Below are 21,286 nucleotides of genomic sequence, written 5' to 3'. Positions count from 1 at the left end.
AGAAACTTTCAAAATGCTGTTTTGAAAATTTTGAGGGGTGCAGTTTTTAAAATTGGGTGACTTATGGGGGTTTCTAATATATAAGGCCCTCAAAGCCATTTCAGAACTGAACTGGTTCCTATAAAAATAGGTTTTGGAAATTTTATTGAAAATGTGAGAAATTGCTGCTAAAGTTCTAAGCCTTGTAACGTCCTAGAAAAAAAGAAGGATGTTCAAAAAACTATGCCAACATAAAGTAGATATATGGGAAATGTTAATTAGTAACTATTTTGTGTGATATTGCTATCTGTTTTACAAGCAGATACATTTAAATTTAGAAAAATGCTATTTGGTGTTTTTCACAAACTAAGGCCTCATTTACACGAGCGTATTATACGCGCGTGCGACGCGCGTGCTTTTCACGCGTGTCGTACGCACCTATAATAGTCTATGGGGCTGTTTAGACGATGCGTGAATTTTGCGCTGCGTGAGTGCGTTGCGTAAAACTCACGACATGTTCTATATTCTTGCGTTTTTCACGCAACACGCACCCATTGACTTCAATGGGTGCGTGAAAACAACGCATGCCACACGGACGGTCCTGCGTTGCATGCGCGAAAATCACGCAAGAGCTGTCAAAAGGATGAATGTAAACAGAAAAGCACCACGTGCTTTTCTGGTTACAAACATCCAAACGGAGTGTCAAATTAGAGATGAGCGCACCGAACTTCACCGGGTTCGGCCGAACTCGTTTTGACCGAACCCGGCAAAAAATGTTCGGGTACGCGACGTCAGGAGACAGTCACTGCCCACGGTGCTCAAAGACTTAAACTGTTTCAGCACCATGGACAGTGACTTTCGATCACAATATACATATACGTGTAAAAAAAAACAGAAGTTCGGACTTACCGATAAGTCCCGGCTCCTTCCTCCAGTCCGACCTCCCGGGATGACAATTCAGGCCAAGTGACAGCTGCAGCCAATCACAGGCCAAGCACAGGCTGCAGCCAATCACAGGCTGCAGCGGTCTCATGGCCTGCCGCGTCATCCTGGGAGGTGGGGCCGGATGACAAGAGAGGGACGCGTCACCAAGGCAACGGCCGGGAGACCGGACTGGAGGAAGCAGGCAGTTCATGGTAAGTTTGAACGTCTTTTTTTATTCACAGGTTGGTGTATATTGTGATCGGCATTCACTGATGAGGGTGCTGAAAGAGTTACTGCCGATCAGTTAGCTCTTTCAGCACCTTGGACAGTGACGGGCGTCGACTACCTCATCTCTATGATGGCGGCTGCGTGAAAATCACGCAGCCGCGCATCATACACGGATGACACACGGAGCTGTCAAATGCCTTTTGCGCGCGCAAAACGCAGCGTTTTTTGCGCGCGCAAAACGCACACGCTCGTGTAAATCCGGCCTAATACTGAATTTATTGATCAAATTTTTCCACTAACATAAAGTACAATATGTCACGAGAAAACATTCTCAGAATTGCTTGGATAGGTAAAAGCATTCCCAAGTTATTACCACATAAGGTGACACATGTCAGATTTGAAAAAATCGGCAGCATCCTCAAGGCCAAAAAAGGCTCAGTCCTGAAGGGGTTAACCCCTTAGTGACCAGCCCATTTTAGGCCCTAATGACCAAGCTATTTTATTCGTTTTTCTATAGTCGCATTCAAAGAGCTATAGCTTTTTTATTTTTTCGTCTACATAGCTGTATGAGGAATTGTTTTTTTGCGTGATTAGTTGTGCTTTTTAATGGCACCATTTTTTGGTACATATAATTTTTATATCAACTTTTATTAACCTTTTTGGGTGGGATTATAAAAAAAAACTGAAATTCCGCCATTGTTCTATGCGTTTTTAAATTGACGCCGTTCACTATGCGACGTAAATAACATGTTACCTTTATTCTATGGGTCGGTACGATTACGGCGATACCACATATGTAGAGGTTTTTTTATGTTTTACGACTTTTGCACAATAAAAACACTTTTGAACTAAAATTATTTGCTTTTGCATCGTCGCTTTCCAAGAGCTGTAATTTTTTTATTTTTCCATCAATGTAGTGATTTTTTGGGCTTGTTTTCTGCGGGACAAGACGTAGTTTTGAATGGTACTGTTTTGGGGTGCATGGGACTTATTGATTAATTTTTATTATGACTTTTTTGGTGGGCAATGGAAAAAAATAGCAATTTCGCCATGGTTTTTTGGTTTTTTTTTTTACGGTGTTCACTTTGCGGTTTAATTTACCTATTAACTTTATTAATGGAGTCATTACGGTCGCGGCGATACCACATATGTGTACTTTTTTTTTTTTTTACACTTTTACTAAATAAAACCACTTTTTATGGAAAAAAATGGTTTTATTTATTTTTTTACTGTACTTTTTATTAATAATCTTTATTTCACTTTGATGACTTATTTCATTAGTCCCACTAGGGGACTTTACTGTGCGATATTCCGATCGCTGCTATAATGCTCTGGTATACTTCGTATACCAGAGCATTATTGCCTGTCAGTGTAAATCTGACAGGCAATCTGTTAGGACGTGCCTCCGGCGCGTCCTAACAGGAATATGTCCAGGGCAGACCTGGGGGCTTTTATCAAGCGATTTCATTCGCGGGCCGCCGATGGGTGACAGAGGGAGCGCACTCCCTCTGTAAACAAAGTTAAATGCCGCGGTCGCTATTGACGGCGGCATTTAACGGGTTAAACGGCCGCGATCGAAGTAACAGACAGCTCCCGGCTCCTGCCTGCACGGGAGACCCGTGCAGGACTTAGACTAGGCTGACGTGAAAAGGCGTCAGCCTAGCCTAAAGCCCATTAGTGAATCACGTGAAAAGGCGTATTGGTGGTCACTAAGGGGTTAAGGTGAACTTTTATAAATCAGAGACCATAAACATTACTTTTCCCCCATCCCAAGTGTAACGTCCGCGGTCGCTGACCACGAACTCCTTCCATCCGGTCGACGCCCTTCTCTCCAGAGATGTCTGCTCATGTGGCCGTCCTGTTCCACAGTGAACACCAGGGTGCGCTCGTGAGCACAGTCCAGCCTTAAGGAGCCAGAGCGCACACAAGTGAGATTGAGCTGATTGCTCCCAGAGCACCCTGGACTATCAGAAGGGCTCTGCCCCTTCCTGTATTGCCTGAGATTTGTTGTTGTTACCCTAGTCTGTCTATGCAAATGGTCTCCTAAGTGTTTTCCCGTTCCCAGTGTTTCCCGTTCCTGCTACCTGTATCCCGTGCTTTCCTGGTCAAGTGCCGTATTGAGTTGGAGTCATGCTGCGCTGTGTACCACGCCTGTCCTGCTTCACCACGCCTGGTGTCTGCCTGCTGCCTAAGTCCCAGCTGAGCCTGTCTTGCTACTGTCTGAGCTACCACAGGTACACCTATATGAACTATAGACTGTGACCTGTATTCTGTTGGCCAGCTGCCATACCGTCAAGGCGGTACGGTCCAGTGGGCCCACGTACCCAACGTGACACCAAGCACATACTCGGGAAGAATCCTTCAGGTCATTCATTAAAATACCTAGGTATTCATTTAGCCAAAGAACTTCAAGCAACATATAAACGGAATTTCTCTCTTTTGCTGCACCCCATACGAGAAAATTGCTTTAGATGGGATCTTTACATGGTTTGGTCGCTGTGAAAGTTAATATCCTCCCGAGGATATAATATTACAATTCCTGTCTCTTTTTTTCAAATCTATGGCTACTATATAAAACTCCTTCATCTTATCCGGTAAACCAGCCATGGGTGTTACTACAGGGGGTGCAGTTGCACTGAAGGGTAGTTTTGGGCCCTGTTACAGATTTTGCGTTGGGACCCAGGAGCTACAAGTTATGCTTATGAAACCAGCTAGGATTAAACAAACTCTCTTGTGTAGACCTGGGAAACGTGGAGGAATTGGTCTTCCCGACCTTAAATGATATCACTTGATGCATCACGGAAAGAAGAAACCATGGGTCCAAATAGAACAACGTTTCCCACAGATACCTCTCTCTTCCCTACCTTGGCTGGGAGATGTCTAGTTATACTCTGTGCGTTCACATCCAACTACTGGACCGACGATCCTTTGTTGCCTTAATGGCTTAATTCATTAGTGTGCTCCGACCTTCAGCTTTCTTCTCCTATATTTCATATTTTATGTAACCCTCATTCTTCTACTGAACTGTAGTATCCTGTGTTTTAGTCTTGGGTGGACTATGATTGTTCCAGAGACCTTCACTTTGGTGTAGGTTTGACTTGGCCTTCCCCTGAATCACTTTCCTCTATTACTTATCTATGTCCATTAGATAACTGGAGGATACTCCAACTGCGACAATTCCTCTCAACCTTATCACCTAGAAACACCTTTCTACGTGATACAGCGTCTTTTGAACTACTTTATGAGGGAATGGGACAGGTTCGCCACATACTATCCATGATTTATATTCTACTCCAGTCTCCACCGGATCAGCTTCCCCTTTATATGTAATGCAATGGGAAGCAGACTTAGGATTGTCCCTGTCTTCAGATTATTGATGAAAGATATTTGTCCTAACAAACAAATCCTTTATTAGCTCAAGATATCAAGAGACAAATTAGAAATTACTCTCTCGTGGTATAGAGTCCAGTACCCCTTACATGCTCTCGGGCTAGAGATTGATCTGGTTTGTTGGTGATGTTGAGAAGAGGAGTAGACTCTTTTCCATACTTTTTGGACTTGCAGAATAATTTCCCCTTTTTGGGAGAAAGTACAACAGGTGGTAAGCCCTGTTACAGGCCTAACGATGACTCTGGCGTTGTTCCTTCTTCATCACTGTGAGATCTCTTTATATGCCTGCCAACAGTCCTTGCTGTGATGGCGGCTCGGGTCGTGAATTGCTCTACTGTAGAGGAAAAGGGGACCTCCTTTGATTTCGTTTGGATAACTAAAGTAAATGACCTAATGTATATGGAAGACTCTAGCCAGGATTTCTATGATAAGTTCTATAAAGCTTGGTACCACTGGATGGACATTTAAATCAGTTTAGAGTATGCAGTTCTTCTTGGATCTCTGACCAGAATGGTGTTTTGAGATATTCCTCTGAGATATTCCCCCTCTTCCTCTACTCTTTTTTTTTTCTCCTCTTCAACTATTCTTCATTTTTTCACCCTTTTTCTTCCTATATTGAGAGCTCTATATTCTCTTTCTAATATTCTTTATTACTGTTTTTGAAAATTTGAGAAACTCTAGAGGTGATTCTGGAGACTGGGTTTTAGTACTGTAGTGAGTTCTTATTGCTATTATATCGTACATATTTACTGTCAATTACATTTACCCTGTATTTTTATATTTCACTGTGTTGTACCTGCTCTGTTGATCATATGGTGCGGATTCTACGGATTCTATACTTTTTCTCTCCGTGAGACTGCCCCTTATTAAAAACGTTTCAATAAAAATATTATAGAAGATAATTTTTGTAAAATTTAATTTTTGTTTAATTGTATAGTTATTTAATTTTTCAAATCTTGTTTAGGTACAACTCGGATTGTGCTTTATCCAAAGTGATTCCTCTCAAGCCGTTGGGCAACACAGTTTATGGATATGCCACGTAAGTCATGTGATGACATTTTAGGTTTTTCTACTAGCCTTTGTGAAATGGCTAACTCCCTCAGTTAGAATGTTCTGTACAAGTAGATAAGGAGGTTATATGGAAAATAATCTTTAGTAGTGGTAAAATAATTGAATATACTGTATAATAAATTCCTATACGTTTCTAAATACAGGATAACACTTTAAAGGGCTGTCATATTACACAACACTAAATATTAGATAATAGAGACAATATAAACTGCCCAAAAAGCTTACACTCGAAGACGATTGGGTGGCACAAAATTTAATTTAATAAATTCCTGTTAGAAGTAAATATTTAATAAGATAGAGGTGAAAGAGAATAGGTAATTAAAAAGAGGCACGTTTTAATGGAAAGGGCAAGAAAGAAAGAATGATATAGAGGGTCAAGGGAAGTCCTGTAGTTGCGCATGAGAAGTTGCTATAAAACAGGAGGGTAATAGTATGCCAAAAGAAGAGCAGAAAGTTTGGGGAGTATTTGTGGATGAAGTCCAACATGTAGGGGTGACATCAGAAGTGAAATGATTTGAAGGCAAATCATATTATTTGCATTAAATAATTGATAATTGTAAATAGACTGGCACTAGTTAGGCAATGGTGGTAGGGAAATATGAGTTTGCATCAGGGTTTTTTGCAGAAAATTTGTATATTAGAATAAGTAGTGGGCTAAGAAAAGTAAGAGAGGATGAGTCACCATTGAAGCTTCAATAACCATTCTGAAAGGTAGGAGAAAAACAGTGAGGGCAGTGTGCTGAAAACCAAGGGAGCATAGAATAAGTAGTAGGACAAGGTGGCTGACCAAGAGATAGTGACCTTTTGCTTTGGCTCCAAGGTCATTGGTCACCTTTATTATCGCCTTTATAGCTGTACAGGATGAAAACTGGGGTGCAAAAGGTTAAGGAGTGAGTTAGATGTGAGGAATAGGATTGTTCTGCTGTAGGTGACACATTCAAGTAACTTTCTATAGAACAAGGAGTAGCAACTTCTAGTAGCTGCAATCGAGCTCCTCAGATACAATCTAATGAATAGTGATCTGCAGTGGGCTAGCTATTTTCTATGTAGTAAAATGCCTTCAATCTAAAATAAGGGAAAAGGAGGACAGAGAAGTAAAAAAAATAAAAAAGTGCCAGTGAGACATGGTGCATTTACCATCAGCTTCATTGAATATTTGAGATTTCGGTTGAATTCAAACATCGCGGAATTATCGAGAAATTTTCAGTGCAGAATCTGCATCAATTTAGAGTATAGTGAATGTGATTTTCAAAACTCCATCCAGATGTAGCGAAAAAAATCTGCACAGAATTTATGGAATGCTACAGATTTTCAAATCCGCAGCATGTGAATTCTGCTGCAGAATACTTGTGGCTATTTTCCACACTTTTCACCCTGTTATTGAAACATCAACAAATCTACTGCAAAAACCGCTAAGGGTTTTTTATGCCATGTCTGGCCTCAGCCTAAGGCCTCATTCATATGACTGTGTTTGGTCAGTGATATACTGACCGTATGTCGGCCTCATTTCCCAGACCAAACACAGTTCAGGGAGCCAGAGTTCCTAGCATCATAGTTATCTATGATGCTAGGAGTCCCTGCCTCTCCGCGGAAATACTGTCCTGTAATCATGTTTTCAGCACCGGACAGTATTCCCATGCCTGTTTTTTGTGGCGTTTTTCAGCCACGGCCATTGAGCGCCACAGGCAAAAAAGGTCACAAAAAACGCCTGCAGGGAAAAAAATGCCTGTGCCTCCCATTGAAATCAATGGGAGGCGATTTCGGCTGTTTTTTTAGTGCGGTTTCTGCATCAAAAACCGCACCAAAAAACTGTGTGAACTAGCCCAAATGATTCCTTGATTCCTCCTCTGAGAACAATCTTACTTGTTTTCTTCAAGCCTTCAATATTACCTAGCTCTTCATTTTACCCTGATGAATAACACCCTGTGTTTTTTATGAGTGTTGTATCCACCTGCAACCATTGGCAGTGTGTAGTCTAGAGCAAATGGTGAGACTAGAGACATACAGATCTTCCTGACTGATGAACATGCTGACTTAGGCCTCATGCACACGTCCGTGCAGTATTTACGGTCAGTAAATACTGCACGGACGGGCTGCGGAGTGTCACCCACATAGGAGCACGGTCCGTAAATGCAAAAAATAGGACATGTCCTATTTTTTGTGGCTAATTTCTACGGCCCGGACACACACCCATAAATATACAGGAAGGTGTCTGTGGCCAAAATAAATTAATGTCAGTATTTTATCCGCAATTACGGATCCGTAATTGGAGATAAAAACTATAGACGTGTTCATGGAGCCTAAATCTTTTATGTGGGAGTTCTACTGTACAGGTAGATGATCATTATGTCTGTTACATTAGTTGTTTTTTTCACCCCAAGTAAACTTTATCCTTTATTGAAGATTTCCAGAACCTTTAATCACTCCCTGTGATATATATTTGTGTATTGCTTGATATTACCATCCTTTTTCTTTCAATTATTTTATATGGATTTTTAATTTAGAAAAATGCTTTTGGACAGGTACAAAGCTTTCGAAGAGAGGTAGTTTCTATAAAGATACTGTTGACGGTTACTCATGCAGATTCTTCATGAAACTAGAATTGTGGCGTTAATTCAAGAAAGTAACTGTCTCCTCCATTCACCTACAGAAGTGAGAATGCAGAAGCCTATGAAGTTCAGGACAAGGCATTCAGCTCTGGCATCTTCATGACGTATCTCAAGAAGCACATTCTAAAAGAACAGAAAATAACGCACATGCTAGATGAGGTCCTTGAAGGTAAATCATACCGTGCCAACTACAACAGCATCTTAGAATCAATATAACATTTATGAGTACAGACATTAAGTATTAAGACATACTAGCCAGTATTAACAAAGAATGACCCTAAAAATTAAATGAATGAACACCAAGATGAGAATCTAAATTGTAAACTAGTCGCAGAGAAGTGAGTGTTCCTTGTACAATAATCATCAGGTAGTGCCAGACACCATTCTTATACAGGACTGCTGCACACACCATGACGTATGGGTTTATGCTTAAAGGGAATGTGTTGCCAGAAAAACATAATTTGTGATGACACTGTTCCTTTAAAGTGCATGTCTACCTTTTATTACCATGCTATTTATAGCAGTTCAGCTCTGGTTTTCTGATATAGAGCTCCAAATCACCTGCATAGACATAGAGTTAAAGGGGTTGTCCACTACTGGACAACTGATGACCTATCCACCGGTACATGACCTGTGGGGGTCCGACACCCGGACCCCGCACCGTTAACCTGCTCCGGCTGTCTCCGAGCAACGGACGTACATGCCGGAAGCAGTTGGCTCCAGCCACTTAATAGTGGCCAAGCTGCAGTACTGCAGCTCTGCTCCTATTCAAGTGAATATGAGCAGAGCTACAGTTTGGCAGCACGGCCGCTATGCTATGTATGGAGCCAACTGCTTCCGGCTCTGTACATCGCAAAATGGGCTATAACATCCGGTGGGCGGAGGCAACCGGAACGACTTAACGGTGCGGGGTCCGGGTGTCGGACCCGCACCAATGGCATACTGATGACCCATCCGGTGGATAGGTCATCTGTTGTCAGAAGGTGGACAACCCCTTTAATGGATAAACTCCTAGCTGCTTGCAGCCACCATGAGAGGGAGTTTAGGAGCTAAATGCATACTGTTATACATTGAATATATAAAACAGGATGCAGTAAGCTCCTAAAGTACCTCTCGTGGTGCTGCAAGCAGACAGGAGTTTATCATTCAAAGGGGTTATGTGGGGACCAAAAATTAGCAGAGTACTCACTGCAGTATGTGAGTAAACTCGCTAATACACATTCCGGTCCCCCGTCGGACTGGTTCTGAGATTTTCATAGATCTTTATAGCGCTGGCGGGGGACCAGAAGTCTTTCTTCATGATGACACGACTCTTCGTCATATGACCGGCCTTGCTGTACTCTAGGTACAAGCAGTAGCAGTAGTACAGCAAGTACATAGAGTACAGCGGAGTCAGTCACATGACGATGAGTCGTTTCCTCACCAAAGAAGGCTGTGCAACAAGACTTCAGCGGTATATACACTACCGTTCAAAAGTTTGGGGTCTCCCAGACAATTTTGTGTTTTCCATGAAAACTCACACGTATATTTATCAAATGAGTTGCAAAATGACTAGAAAATATAGTCAAGGTTAGAAATAATGATTTTTATTTGAAATAATAATTTTCTCCTTCAAACTTTGCTTTCGTCAAAGAATGCTCCATTTGCAGCAATTACAGCATTGCAGACCTTTGGCATTCTAGCTGTTAATTTGCTGAGGTAATTGGGAGAAATTTCACCCCATGCTTCCAGAAGCCCCTCCCACAAGTTAGATTGGCTTGATTGGCACTTCTTGCGTACCATACGGTCAAGCTGCTCCCACAACAGCTCCATGGGGTTGAGATCTGGCGACTGTGCTGGCCACTCCATTACAGAAAGAATACCAGCTGCCTGCTTCTTCCCTAAATAGTTCTTGCATAATTTGGAGGTGTGCTTTGGGTCATTGTCCTGTTGTAGGATGAAATTGGCTCCAATCAAGCGCTGTCCACAGGGTATGGCATGGCGTTGCAAAATGGAGTGATAGCCTTCCTTATTCAAAATCCCTTTTACCTTGTACAAATCTCCCACTTTACCAGCACCAAAGCAACCCCAGACCATCACATTACCTCCACCATGCTTGACAGATGGCATCAGGCACTCTTCCAGCATCTTTTCAGTTGTTCTGCGTCTCACAAATGTTCTTCTGTGTGATCGAAACAACTCAAACTTCGATTCGTCAGTCGATAACACTTTTTTCCAATCTTCCTCTGTCCAATGTCTGTGTGCTTTTGCCCATATTAATCTTTTCCTTTTATTAGCCAGTCTCAGATATGGATTTTTCTTTGCCACTCTGCCCTGAAGGCCAGCATCCAGGAGTCGCCTCTTCACTGTAGACGTTGACACTGGCGTTTTGCGGGTACTATTTAATGAAGCTGCCAGTTGAGGACCTGTGAGGCGTCTATTTCTCAAACTAGAGACTCTAATGTACTTGTCTTGTTGCTCAGTTGTGCAGCGGGGCCTCCCACTTCTCTTTCTACTCTGGTTAGAGTCTGTTTGTGCTGTCCTCTGAAGGGAGTAGTACACACCGTTGTAGGAAATCTTCAGTTTCTTGGCAATTTCTTGCATGGAATAGCCTTCATTTCTAAGAACAAGAATAGACTGTCGAGTTTCACATGAAAGCTCTCTTTTTCTAGCCATTTTGAGAGTTTAATCGAACCCACAAATGTAATGCTCCAGATTCTCAACTAGCTCAAAGGAAGGTCAGTTTTATAGCTCCTCTAAACAGCAAAACTGTTTACAGCAGTGTGTAAAGGATCTGCCAGGCACAGCTTCTGTGTATACCCCCATAGGTAATCAGTCTGCACCTGCTTCTATGTCTGTGAGACTGACTCCATCTTCCACCACTCAGGATGGCAGGCTTAGGAGTGGGAGAGCCTATCACAGCCTGGCCAGACGGAGCTAGCTCCCGCCCTCTGTCTATTTATACCTGCCTTTCCTGTTCCTCCTTGCTTGTGATTCTTCTCGTGTGGTTTCCTGGCCCTGCTGCAGCTTCTGGACTATTTGAACCTGCTTCATTCTGACCCTGGCTTACTGACTACTCTCCTGCTCTGCGGTTGGTACCTCGTACACTCCTGGTTTGACTCAGCTTGTTCACTACTCTCCTGCTCAGCGTTTGGTACCTCGTACACTCCTGGTTTGACTCGGCTCGTTCACCACTCTTGTTGCTCACGGTGTTGCCGTGGGCAACTGCCCCATTTCCCTTATCTTTGTGTACCCTTGTCTGTTTGTCTGCCGTGCACTTACTGAGCGTAGGGACCGTCGCCCAGTTGTACCCCAGTCGCCTAGGGCGGGTCGTTGCAAGTAGGCAGGGACTGAGTGGCGGGTAGATTAGGGCTCACTTGTCTGTTTCCCTACCCCCATCATTACACAGTGCAAACATAATTGCACAAGGGTTTTCAAGTGTTTTCTAATCATCCATTAGCCTTCTAACACAGTTAGCAAACACAATGTACCATTAGAACACTGGAGTGATGGGTGCTGGAAATGGTCCTCTATACACCTATGTAGATATTGCATTAAAAACCAGATGTTTGCAGCTAGAATAGTCAGTTAGCACATTAACAATGTATAGAGTGTATTTCTGATTAATTTAATGTTATCTTCATTGAAAAAAAATGTGCTTTTCTTGCAAAAATAAGGAAATTTCTAAGTGACCCTAAACTTTTGAAAGGTAGTGTAAAAACGACGAAAATCTCAGAATCAGTGCGATGGGGGACCAGAATGTATATTAGCGAGGGTATTCACATACTGCAGTGAGTGAAGTGCTAATAATTATTGGTCCCCACATAACCCCTTTAACGTTATGCCTATGCAGGGGATTTGGAGCATTGTATCAGAAAAACTGAGCTTTTACCGCTATAAAGATATATAAAGAAATTAATCAGCACAGAATTTTGGACCTATTTAGGATATTCACTTTAAGTTTTAGATTCCCCATGAATGATGGATTTAACCCCTTCATGCACCTAGACGTAACTACGTCCTGATGTGGGGGTTGAAATATGAAGCGGGCTAATGCGCAGAGCCCACTCCATACACTGCAGGTGTCAGCTGTGTATTACAGCTGACACCCTGCACTAACGGCCAGGAACAAAGATCACTCTGTTTCTGTCCGTTTAATTACTTAGATGCCGCTGTCAATAGCAACTGAAACATCTAAGCCGCAATCGCGGAGTACCGATGGTTGTCATGGCAGCCCGGGATGATTGTCAAAGCCGACCCCAGATCCGCCTTCTTTCTGCCCCTGTTAAGCCCTGGCAGGGCTTAACAGAAGCCTATAAGAAGGACAATATAGTGCAATACATTAGTATGGTTCAAATCCCCTAGGGGGACTAATAAAATGTTTAAAAAAAAGTTAAATAAAGTTTTCAGTAGTAAAAAAAATAAATTAAAAGTTAAAAAAAAATAACTTTTACAATTTTTCCTCTAAAGTAATGTATAAAAATAAATAAATAAACAAAATTGGTATTGCCATGTCTGTAAAAATCCGAACTATTACAATATAACATTATTTTACTTGCAGGGTGAACACCATAGAAAAAATTTTTAAATCACCAGAATCGCTGTTTTTGGTCACCTTAGCGCTTAAAAAAATGAAAGAAAAAGTTATCAAAAAGTAGTATGTATCAAAAAATGGTAACAATAAAAACTACAGCTGGTCCCGGAAAAAAAAAGCCCTCATACCGCTCAATTAACGAAAAAAGAAAAAAGTTATGGCTTTCAAAATGTGGCGACACATAACTATTTTTTTATTTAATAAATATTTTTTTATTTGTAAAAGTAGTAAAACATAAAAAACCTATATCAATTTGGTATCGCCGTAATCATATTGAACTGTAGAATAAAGTTAAGTTGTCATTTTTACCACACGGTGAAAGCCGTAAAAACTAAACCCATAAAACAATGGAGCAATCAAAGTTTTTTCCAATTCCAACCCACTACATTTTTTTTCCGAGTTTTTCAGTACGTTATATGGTACTTTAAATGGTGGCAAAAGAAACTACTACTCCTCCCGCTAAGAAATAAGCCCTCCCACTGATCCATTGACAGAAAAATAAAAAAGTTCTGGCTCTTAGAACGCGAAGAGTGAAAAACGAAAACAAAAAAAAACAAAAATGACTTCGTCCTGAAAGGGTTAAAACAATCAAAGAAGAAAAAGCAAGATAGAGAAAAATATAATGCATTACAATGAATAGAACATTATTATTAGCATTATTATTATTATTATTATTATTATTATTATTTTCCACTCTGTGTACAACAGTGGTATACCGTAAATTAAAACGCAATCTCACAATAAAATAAAAACACATTGAGATTATTAAATTCTAAAGGTGTACCTGTAAATATTGGAAAATTTCTCCATATCCACAATAAAGAATATGTGATTCACAACTATGAATAATTATTATTAAAGGCTGACTTTTTTTGCAATCGAGTTACAGCATCTTCTTTTTACAACAGTAGGGCTGTAGCGTAATTGTGCTTAGAGTTCCTACAGTCCAAAATGTTTCCTATGTAATGTTAGGCTTTTCCTTAGTATTGTCTAAGTCCCAATCACAAAAACTGTGTTCCACCTTTTATATATGTTTTATGTAATTGATGTCACATCATGAGCATGATATGCTTTATATTAAGCGGCACAAACACTGGTTTACATAGTCTTTAAACATCCTGTCCTATAGCCAACCTCCAACTGAGATCATACATTGAAAATGCATATGAACTGTTTGAAATGCCCTCTCTTCAGTTAGAGAATCTAATATTTAAAGCCTCTAAATGTGGAAAAAGAAAAGGATAGATTTTGACCTCTTAATTTTTTTCTTTCCTCCATAAAGATATTGGCAGAGATCCTTTGGTAAATGGCAAACAAGTTATGGAAATAAGACACTCTCTGAAAGATTCTCGAGCTCTGACTGACAAGATCCACTCCTCAGGAAGTGAACAGCTGAACAGGACTGTGTGGGATCGGCACACTAGTAAGTAGGGGAGATGCTGCCCTCTAGTGCATGCCTGCAGACCTCATGTTTTTTGGGAATTGCGACACAACTGTATTATCATGACTGATTCTAAACACTATAACACTATTTTTTTTAGTCGTGTGCATTAATAGAACAAATGTTTGTCTGCAAAGAGCAGTTTGCTTGTTTTGCCTACTTCAACATACAATGTTTGGACCTTAAAGCGACGCTCCAGTCCAAAGAAAAAAAAATTGAATATACTTTGGAAATGTATAATCAACTTACACAGCGCAGACACGGGCTGACGTCATCACGCTCCTCCGTCGGAGTACAGGGAATGGGGTGGGGGTGTGGTCTCAGACTTCCACAAAGGCTCTCCACAGCGAAGTCTGAGACTAAGGCGGCCATCTTGAAGAGCGGAAAATGGCGCCCGGAACGTTGGCCGGTTCATTCAGGAGTGAGGCAGCAATAAGTTGACTGTACATTTTCAGGTCCATTAACCCTTTCAGAACCAAGGGTCATAAATGCCTCAATGACCAGCCCCATTTTTTTCAAATCTGACGTGTCATTCTATGTGGTAATAACTCTCGAATGCTTTTGCCTATCCAAGCGATTCAGAGATTGTTTTCTCGTGACATATTTTACTTTATGTTAGTGGATAAATTTGGTCAATAAATTCATAGCTTATTTGTGAAAAACAGCAAAATTTAAAGAAAATTAGCAAAAATTATAATTTTTCTAATTTTAAATGTAATCTATTTGTAAAACAGATAGTAATACCACACAAAGTTGTTGCTAATTAACATCCCCCATATGTCTATTCTATATTTGCATTGTTTTTGAACATTCTTTTATTTTTCTAGGACGTTACAAGGCTTAGAACTTTAGCAGCAATTTCTCACATTTTCAAGAAAATGTCAAAAGGCTATTTTGTCAAGGACCAGTTCAGTTCTGAAATGGCTTTGAGGGCCTTATGTACTAGCTAGACCCCATAAATCACCCCATTTTAAAAACTGCACCCCTCAAAGTATTCAAAACAGCATGCAGAAAGTGTATTAACCCTTTAGGCGTTTCACAGGCGTTTCAATTAAAGCAAAGTAGTTTTTTTTGCCTAAATTAATATGTAATACATTTTTTTCTGTAACACAGAAGGTTTTACCAGAGAAACGCACCTCAATATTTATTGCCCAGATTTTGCAGTTTTTAGAAATATCACACAGGTGGCTCTAGTGCCCTAATGGACTGAAGCACCGGCCTCAGAAGCAAAGGAGCGCCTAGTGGATTTTGTGGTCTCCTTTTTTTAGAATATATTTTAGGCACCATGACAGGTTTTTAAGAGGTCTTGTGGTGCCAAAACAGTCGAATCTCCCCAAAAGTGGTTTTGGAAACTACACACCTCAAGGAATTTATCTAGGGGTATAGTTAGCATCTTGACCCGACAGGTCTTTTGCTATATTTATTGGAATATGTCTGTGAAAAAATATTTAAAAAATGTGATTTTTACAAGGAATAAAGAATAAAAAGCACCCCAAAACTTATAAAGCGATTTCTCATGATTACGGCAATACCCCATATGTGGTAATACACTGCTGTTTGGACCCACGGCAGAGCTCAGAAGGGAGGGAGAACCATTTGGCTTTTGGAGCACAGATTTTGCTTGGTAGTCGTTCTGTTTTGGGTATTACTGGTATTTCAGTTTATAATGTGGGGGCCTATGTAATCTGTGCGGAGTACATCAGGGCATAAGAGGGTATAATAATGGGGTAAATAAATAATTCATAGATATGTGCCCGGTGTCGCACTGATAAATGGTGCCCAATCTTATCCGCGTTTGGACAATTTCTGTCGCTATATTCTGAGTGCCAAAACTTTTTTTTATTTTTTCTCCACCGGAGCCGGGCGAGGGCTTATTTGTTACATTACAATCTGTCGTTTTCATTGGTGCCATTTTAGGGTACATGTGATTTTTTGATTACTTTTTATTCGATTTTTTTTCTACTAAAATGTTAATTTTTTTTCATTTTCACAGTGGATAATGGAGAAAAAGAACACTAACATTTGTAAACCAATTTCTTACGAGTACGACAATACCCCATATGTGGTCATTAACTGCTGTTTAGACACACAGCAGGGCCCAGAAAGGCAGGAGCGCTATTCGGCATGCAGATTTTGCTGGAATGGTTTTTGTGTGCAATGTCGCATTTCCAAAGAGGTAGCAGTACAGTGGAAACCCCTTAAAAGTGACTCAATTTTGGAAACTAAACCCCTCAGGGCATTCCTCTAGGGGTGTAGTGAGCATTTTGACCCCACAGGTGTTTCATAGATTTTATTAGTATTAGGAAGTGAAAACGAAACATTTTTTTTTTTTTCCAAAAATATTTTATATTTCTTTATTTTTTATTTTCATAAGGGGTAATAAGGAGGAACAAACACCACACAATTTGTAACTTAGTTTCTTCAGAGTATCGCAATGCCCCATATGTTGCCCTAAACTGCTGTTTGGAAACAAGGCTGGGCTCAGAAGGAAAGGAGCGCCATTTGACTTTTGGAGCACAGATATTGGTGACCCCTTTTTTGGAAACTACACCCCTTAAGTAATTTTAAGGGGTGTAGTGAACATTTTGACCCCACAGGTGTTTTTTCATTAGAAATTAATGCGCAGCGGATGGTGCAAAGTGAAAATTGCAATTTTCCACTTATAGGCCATTTTATCGCACAATATGTTATGCCCAGCTTGTGCCACTCCAGACAAATACCTCATAAACTTTTAAGCGGGTTCTCCAGGGTACGGTAATGACATATATGTAAAACTTAAATTTCTGTACTGTAGGGCTCAGAAGGGAGGGAGCGCCATTTGGCTTTTGGAGCGCGGATTTGCTTGGTAGTAGTTCTGTTTGGGGTTTTACTTTGGGGTATTTCAGTTTATAATGTGGGAGCATATGTAAGCTGTGCGGAGTACATTAAGGCATAATAAAAGGGTATAATAATGCGGTAAATAAATAATAATCCACAGATATGTGGCCAGTGTCACAGCGATAAATGGTGCCAATCTTATCCCCATTTTGGAACACTGCACCCTTTTGTGTCACCATATTCTGAGAGTCAGAACTTTTTTACTTTTTTGCCAACGGAGCTGCGTGAGGGCTTATATTTTGCGGGACAATCTGTAGTGGTACCATTTTGGGGTGCATGCGACTTTTTGATCACTTTTTATTTTATTTTTTTGGCAAGCAAGGTCATCAAAAACCAGCAATTCTGACATCGTTTTCTATTCTTTTTTTTTTTACAGTGTTCACCGTGCGCTATAAATGACATTAACTTTGATCTGTTGGTCAATATGATTACAGTGATAACATATGTATATAGTTTTTTTTATGTTTTACAGTGTTTGCACAATAAAATCACTTATTTTTTTGTGTCACCATATTCCTTGAACCATAACCTTCTTATTTTTTTGCAGGACGGGTTGTAGGTGTTTATTGGTACTATTATGGGGTACATGCGACTTTTTGATCACTTTTATTCTATGTTTTTGGAGGGGTGGTGACTAAAAGCAGCCGTTTCAGCAGGGTGTCAGCTGTAATATACAGCTGACACACACTGATGTTGCGCTAAGTCATTATCTGCAATGACGTTACTGTATTTGATGTCATTAAGGGGTTAATACAGAAAGTGTATTGCAAATTTGTATAACTTTTAAGTATACAAAAAAAGCTGTAGTATGTGTCTTCTGGAGAGAGATTGACTGCATACATGTTTTGTTAACAGAATTCTTACTAAATCAGTTATGTTCCAATCTGCAGCATGTCATAGATTTGTCAAGGATTATCACAGTGGATTTCACCCCTTCAATGTATGGGGTGAAATTTGCAGTTAATCCACAGCACAATCTGCATGTCAAACAGTTCCTGTTACATTGTTTGCTTGAGGTAATGCCTTTTAACCCCTCGCTCTAGTGAGCTCTCAGCATCCCCCCCTCCTTTATCCTGGCTAGTGCCGGGATAAACGAGGGGTTTGAACGATGTAACCTCCTACACTGTGTGTCGCCATTTTTTGAGCTAACACACAGTGTAGTAGGTTTACATACAGTAGTAAACACACACAAACACGAACATACATTGAAATCTCTTACCTGCTCCTGCCGCCGCGGCTCCCTCCGGCCCGTCCGCTCCGTTTGCTGCCGCTGGTCCAAGTGCACAAATCCGGAAGCCGCGACCGGAAGTAGTAATATTACTGTCCGGCCGCGACTTCCGGTCCACAGGAAAATGGCGCCGGACGGCGCCAATTTCGAATTGGACTGTGTGGGAGCGGCGCATGCGCAGTTCCCACACAGACGCCGTACACTGAAGTCAATGGGACGGGAGCCGTTCGCAGTCCCTATGGGACTGTGGCTGCCGTATTCCATGTCTGTATGTGTCGTTAATCGACACAGACAGAAATGGAACAAAAAATGGCAGCCCCCATAGGGAAGAAAAAGTGTAAAAATAAGAAAAAGTAAAACACAAACACACAAATGAATATAAACGTTTTTAATAAAGCACTAACATCTTTAACATATAAAAAAATAATTTGTGATGACACTGTTCCTTTAAGGCTTAGAGCCCATTTTTCAAGTCTAACATATTTCACTTTATGTGGTAATAACTTCGGAATGCTTAAACCTATCCAAGCATTTCTGAGATTGTTTTCTCTTGAGACATTGGGCTTTATGTTAGTGGTAAAATTTGGTTGATATATTCAGTGTTCATTGGTGAAAAATAGCAAAATTTCGAGAAAATTTGAAAAACATTGCATTTTTCTGAATTTAAATGCATCTGCTTGTAATACAGAGGGCTATACCACCCAAAATAGTTACTAGTTCACATTTCCCATATGTATACTATATGTTGGCATCATTTTTTGAACATTCTTTTATTTTCTAGAACGATACAAGGCTTAGAACATAAGCAGCAATTTTTCATATTTTTAATAAAATTTCAAAAGCCTCTTTTTTTTTAGGTTCCAGTTCAGTTCTGAAGTGGCTTTGAGGGCTCTATATATTAGACACACCTATCAAACACCCCATTTTAGAAACTAGACCCCTCAAAGTATTCAAAACAGCATTTAGAAAGTTTATTAACACTTTAGGTGTTTCACAGAAATTTAACGCAAAGTAGAGGTGAAATTTACAAATTTCATTTTTTGTCAGAGAATCCTTTTTATTCAAATTTTTTTTGTAAAACAGAAGGTTTTACCAGAGAAACGCAACTCAATAGTCCTTGCCCAGATTCTGCAGTTTTGAGAAATATCCCACATGTGGCCCTAGTGCACTAATGGACTGCAGCAAAGGAGCAGCCAGAGGATTTTGAGGCCTCCTTTTTATTAGGCACCATGTCCGGTTTCAAGAGGTCTTGTGGTGCAAAAACAGTGGAAACCCCCCAAAAGTGACCTATTTGGCAAACTACACCCCTCAAGGAACTTATTGAGGGGTATTGTGGGCATTTAGATCCCCCTGGTTTTTTGCTGCATTTTCTGGAATTAGGCTGTGCAATTGAAAATGAAATTTTTCTGATAAAAGGTGCGAATTTTTAATTTTGACAAGGAATAAAGAAGAAAAAGCACCCCAACATTTGTAAAGCAATTTCTCCCGATTACGGCAATACCCCATATGTGATATTTGGCATGTAGATTTTTCTGGCTTGATTTGTGAGCACCATGTCGCATTTGCAGAACTTCTGAAGTACCAGTACAGGGGAAACCCCTTAAAAGTGACCCCATTTTGGAAACTAGACCCCTTGAGGAATTTGTTGTAGTTTTCATGGGGTACATGCGACTTTTTGATCAGTTTTTATTTAATTTTTTAGGAGGCGTGGTGACTAAAAACCTGCAATTCTACTATTATTTTGTATTCCTTTTTTTTACAGCATTCACCGTGCGCTATAAAAGACATATTAACTTTATTCTGCGGGGTAATACCATTACGGCGATACCAGATGTTTATAGTTTTTTTTTTAATATCTTATGGCGTTTGCACAATAAAATACTTTTTATAAAGAAATCATTTACTTTTTGTGTTACCTTATTCTAAGAGCCATAACGTTTTTATTTTTCCATCAAGAAAGCTATGTGAGGGCTTATTTTTGCGTAACGAACTGTCGTTCACCGCGCAGGATAGATAACAAAATACTTTTGTAGTTCAGGCCGTTACGGACGCGGCAATACCAATTATGTATAGTTTATTTGTTTATTTTTATTAATAATAAAGAACTGATAAGGGAAAAGGGGGATTTTTACTTTTTATTACCTTTAAAACTTTTATTTTTTTATTTTTACACAGCTTTTTTTTTACTTTTTTACTTTGACCCACTAGGGGACTTAAAGGCAGGAGGCTATGATCGCAATTCTAATACACTGCACTACGTGCCTAGTGCAGCGTATTAGAGCTGTCAGCTACTCACTGGCAGCAAGCATAGTGGGTCCTGACATTGTCAGAACCCACTAGGCTTCCGTAGCAACCATCGCCGCCTGCTATCATGTATCATCGCCCTCTATGATGTCATTATACTCTCCGCAATTGTGGTCCAGGCTCATTGAAATCAATGAACGTTTTGTGTGTACACGGTCCGTGATTGCGGACAGCCTGCGCATGACACTCCACTGCCAATCCATGCCGTAATCACGGACCGTGCTCACAGCTAGGGCCGTGTGCATGAGGCCTTAGACTTACATTTCTTGTTCTTATTGTCATTAACCAATGCTACACGACATCCTTCAACCTGTGTTCTTCCATATATTGCAGAAATCCCAAAACAGGTGGTAAAGTTCTCATGTGGAGTTGAGGCCGAACTGAGGTTCAAAGTTGTGTTCTCAAACCTCATCCACACTTTTGCAAAACTGACAAAGACCCCTCCTCATTTATCTGATGTCAGGATTATTCTCTACAAACCTACCGTAAGTCCTCATCTCCGTTCATATAAAACACGGTTAAAACATGTTTTATTATGCAATACATTTTTAAAGGGCACTATTTCTCTTAAAAAACCCAGTGATAGCATCTTACTGTCTAGTGAACAATCCCTACCCAATGTTCACTCAAATATAGTATTTTATTTACCACATGCCCAGTTA

At 40.3% G+C, this 21,286-nt stretch overlaps 1 protein-coding gene across 1 annotated transcript in view; it reads left to right on the top strand.

Annotated features, from left to right (window-relative positions):
• Nucleotides 1–21,286, top strand: part of LOC142748025 (mucosa-associated lymphoid tissue lymphoma translocation protein 1-like) — an 89,842-nt gene that overhangs the window by 67,393 nt on the left and 1,163 nt on the right. Inside the window, exons 11-14 of the mRNA XM_075855141.1 lie at nucleotides 5,486–5,560; nucleotides 8,243–8,370; nucleotides 14,057–14,197; nucleotides 20,958–21,109. Of these exons, the coding sequence (XP_075711256.1) occupies nucleotides 5,486–5,560; nucleotides 8,243–8,370; nucleotides 14,057–14,197; nucleotides 20,958–21,109 (496 nt within the window). The remainder of the gene's footprint in view (nucleotides 1–5,485; nucleotides 5,561–8,242; nucleotides 8,371–14,056; nucleotides 14,198–20,957; nucleotides 21,110–21,286) is intronic.

The sequence above is a fragment of the Rhinoderma darwinii genome, chromosome 3 (genome assembly GCF_050947455.1).
Source record: "Rhinoderma darwinii isolate aRhiDar2 chromosome 3, aRhiDar2.hap1, whole genome shotgun sequence".
NCBI classification, from domain to species: Eukaryota; Metazoa; Chordata; class Amphibia; order Anura; family Rhinodermatidae; genus Rhinoderma; species Rhinoderma darwinii.
Note: the sequence above shows the minus strand (reverse complement) of the source record. Positions and strands in the feature narration are given on the sequence as shown.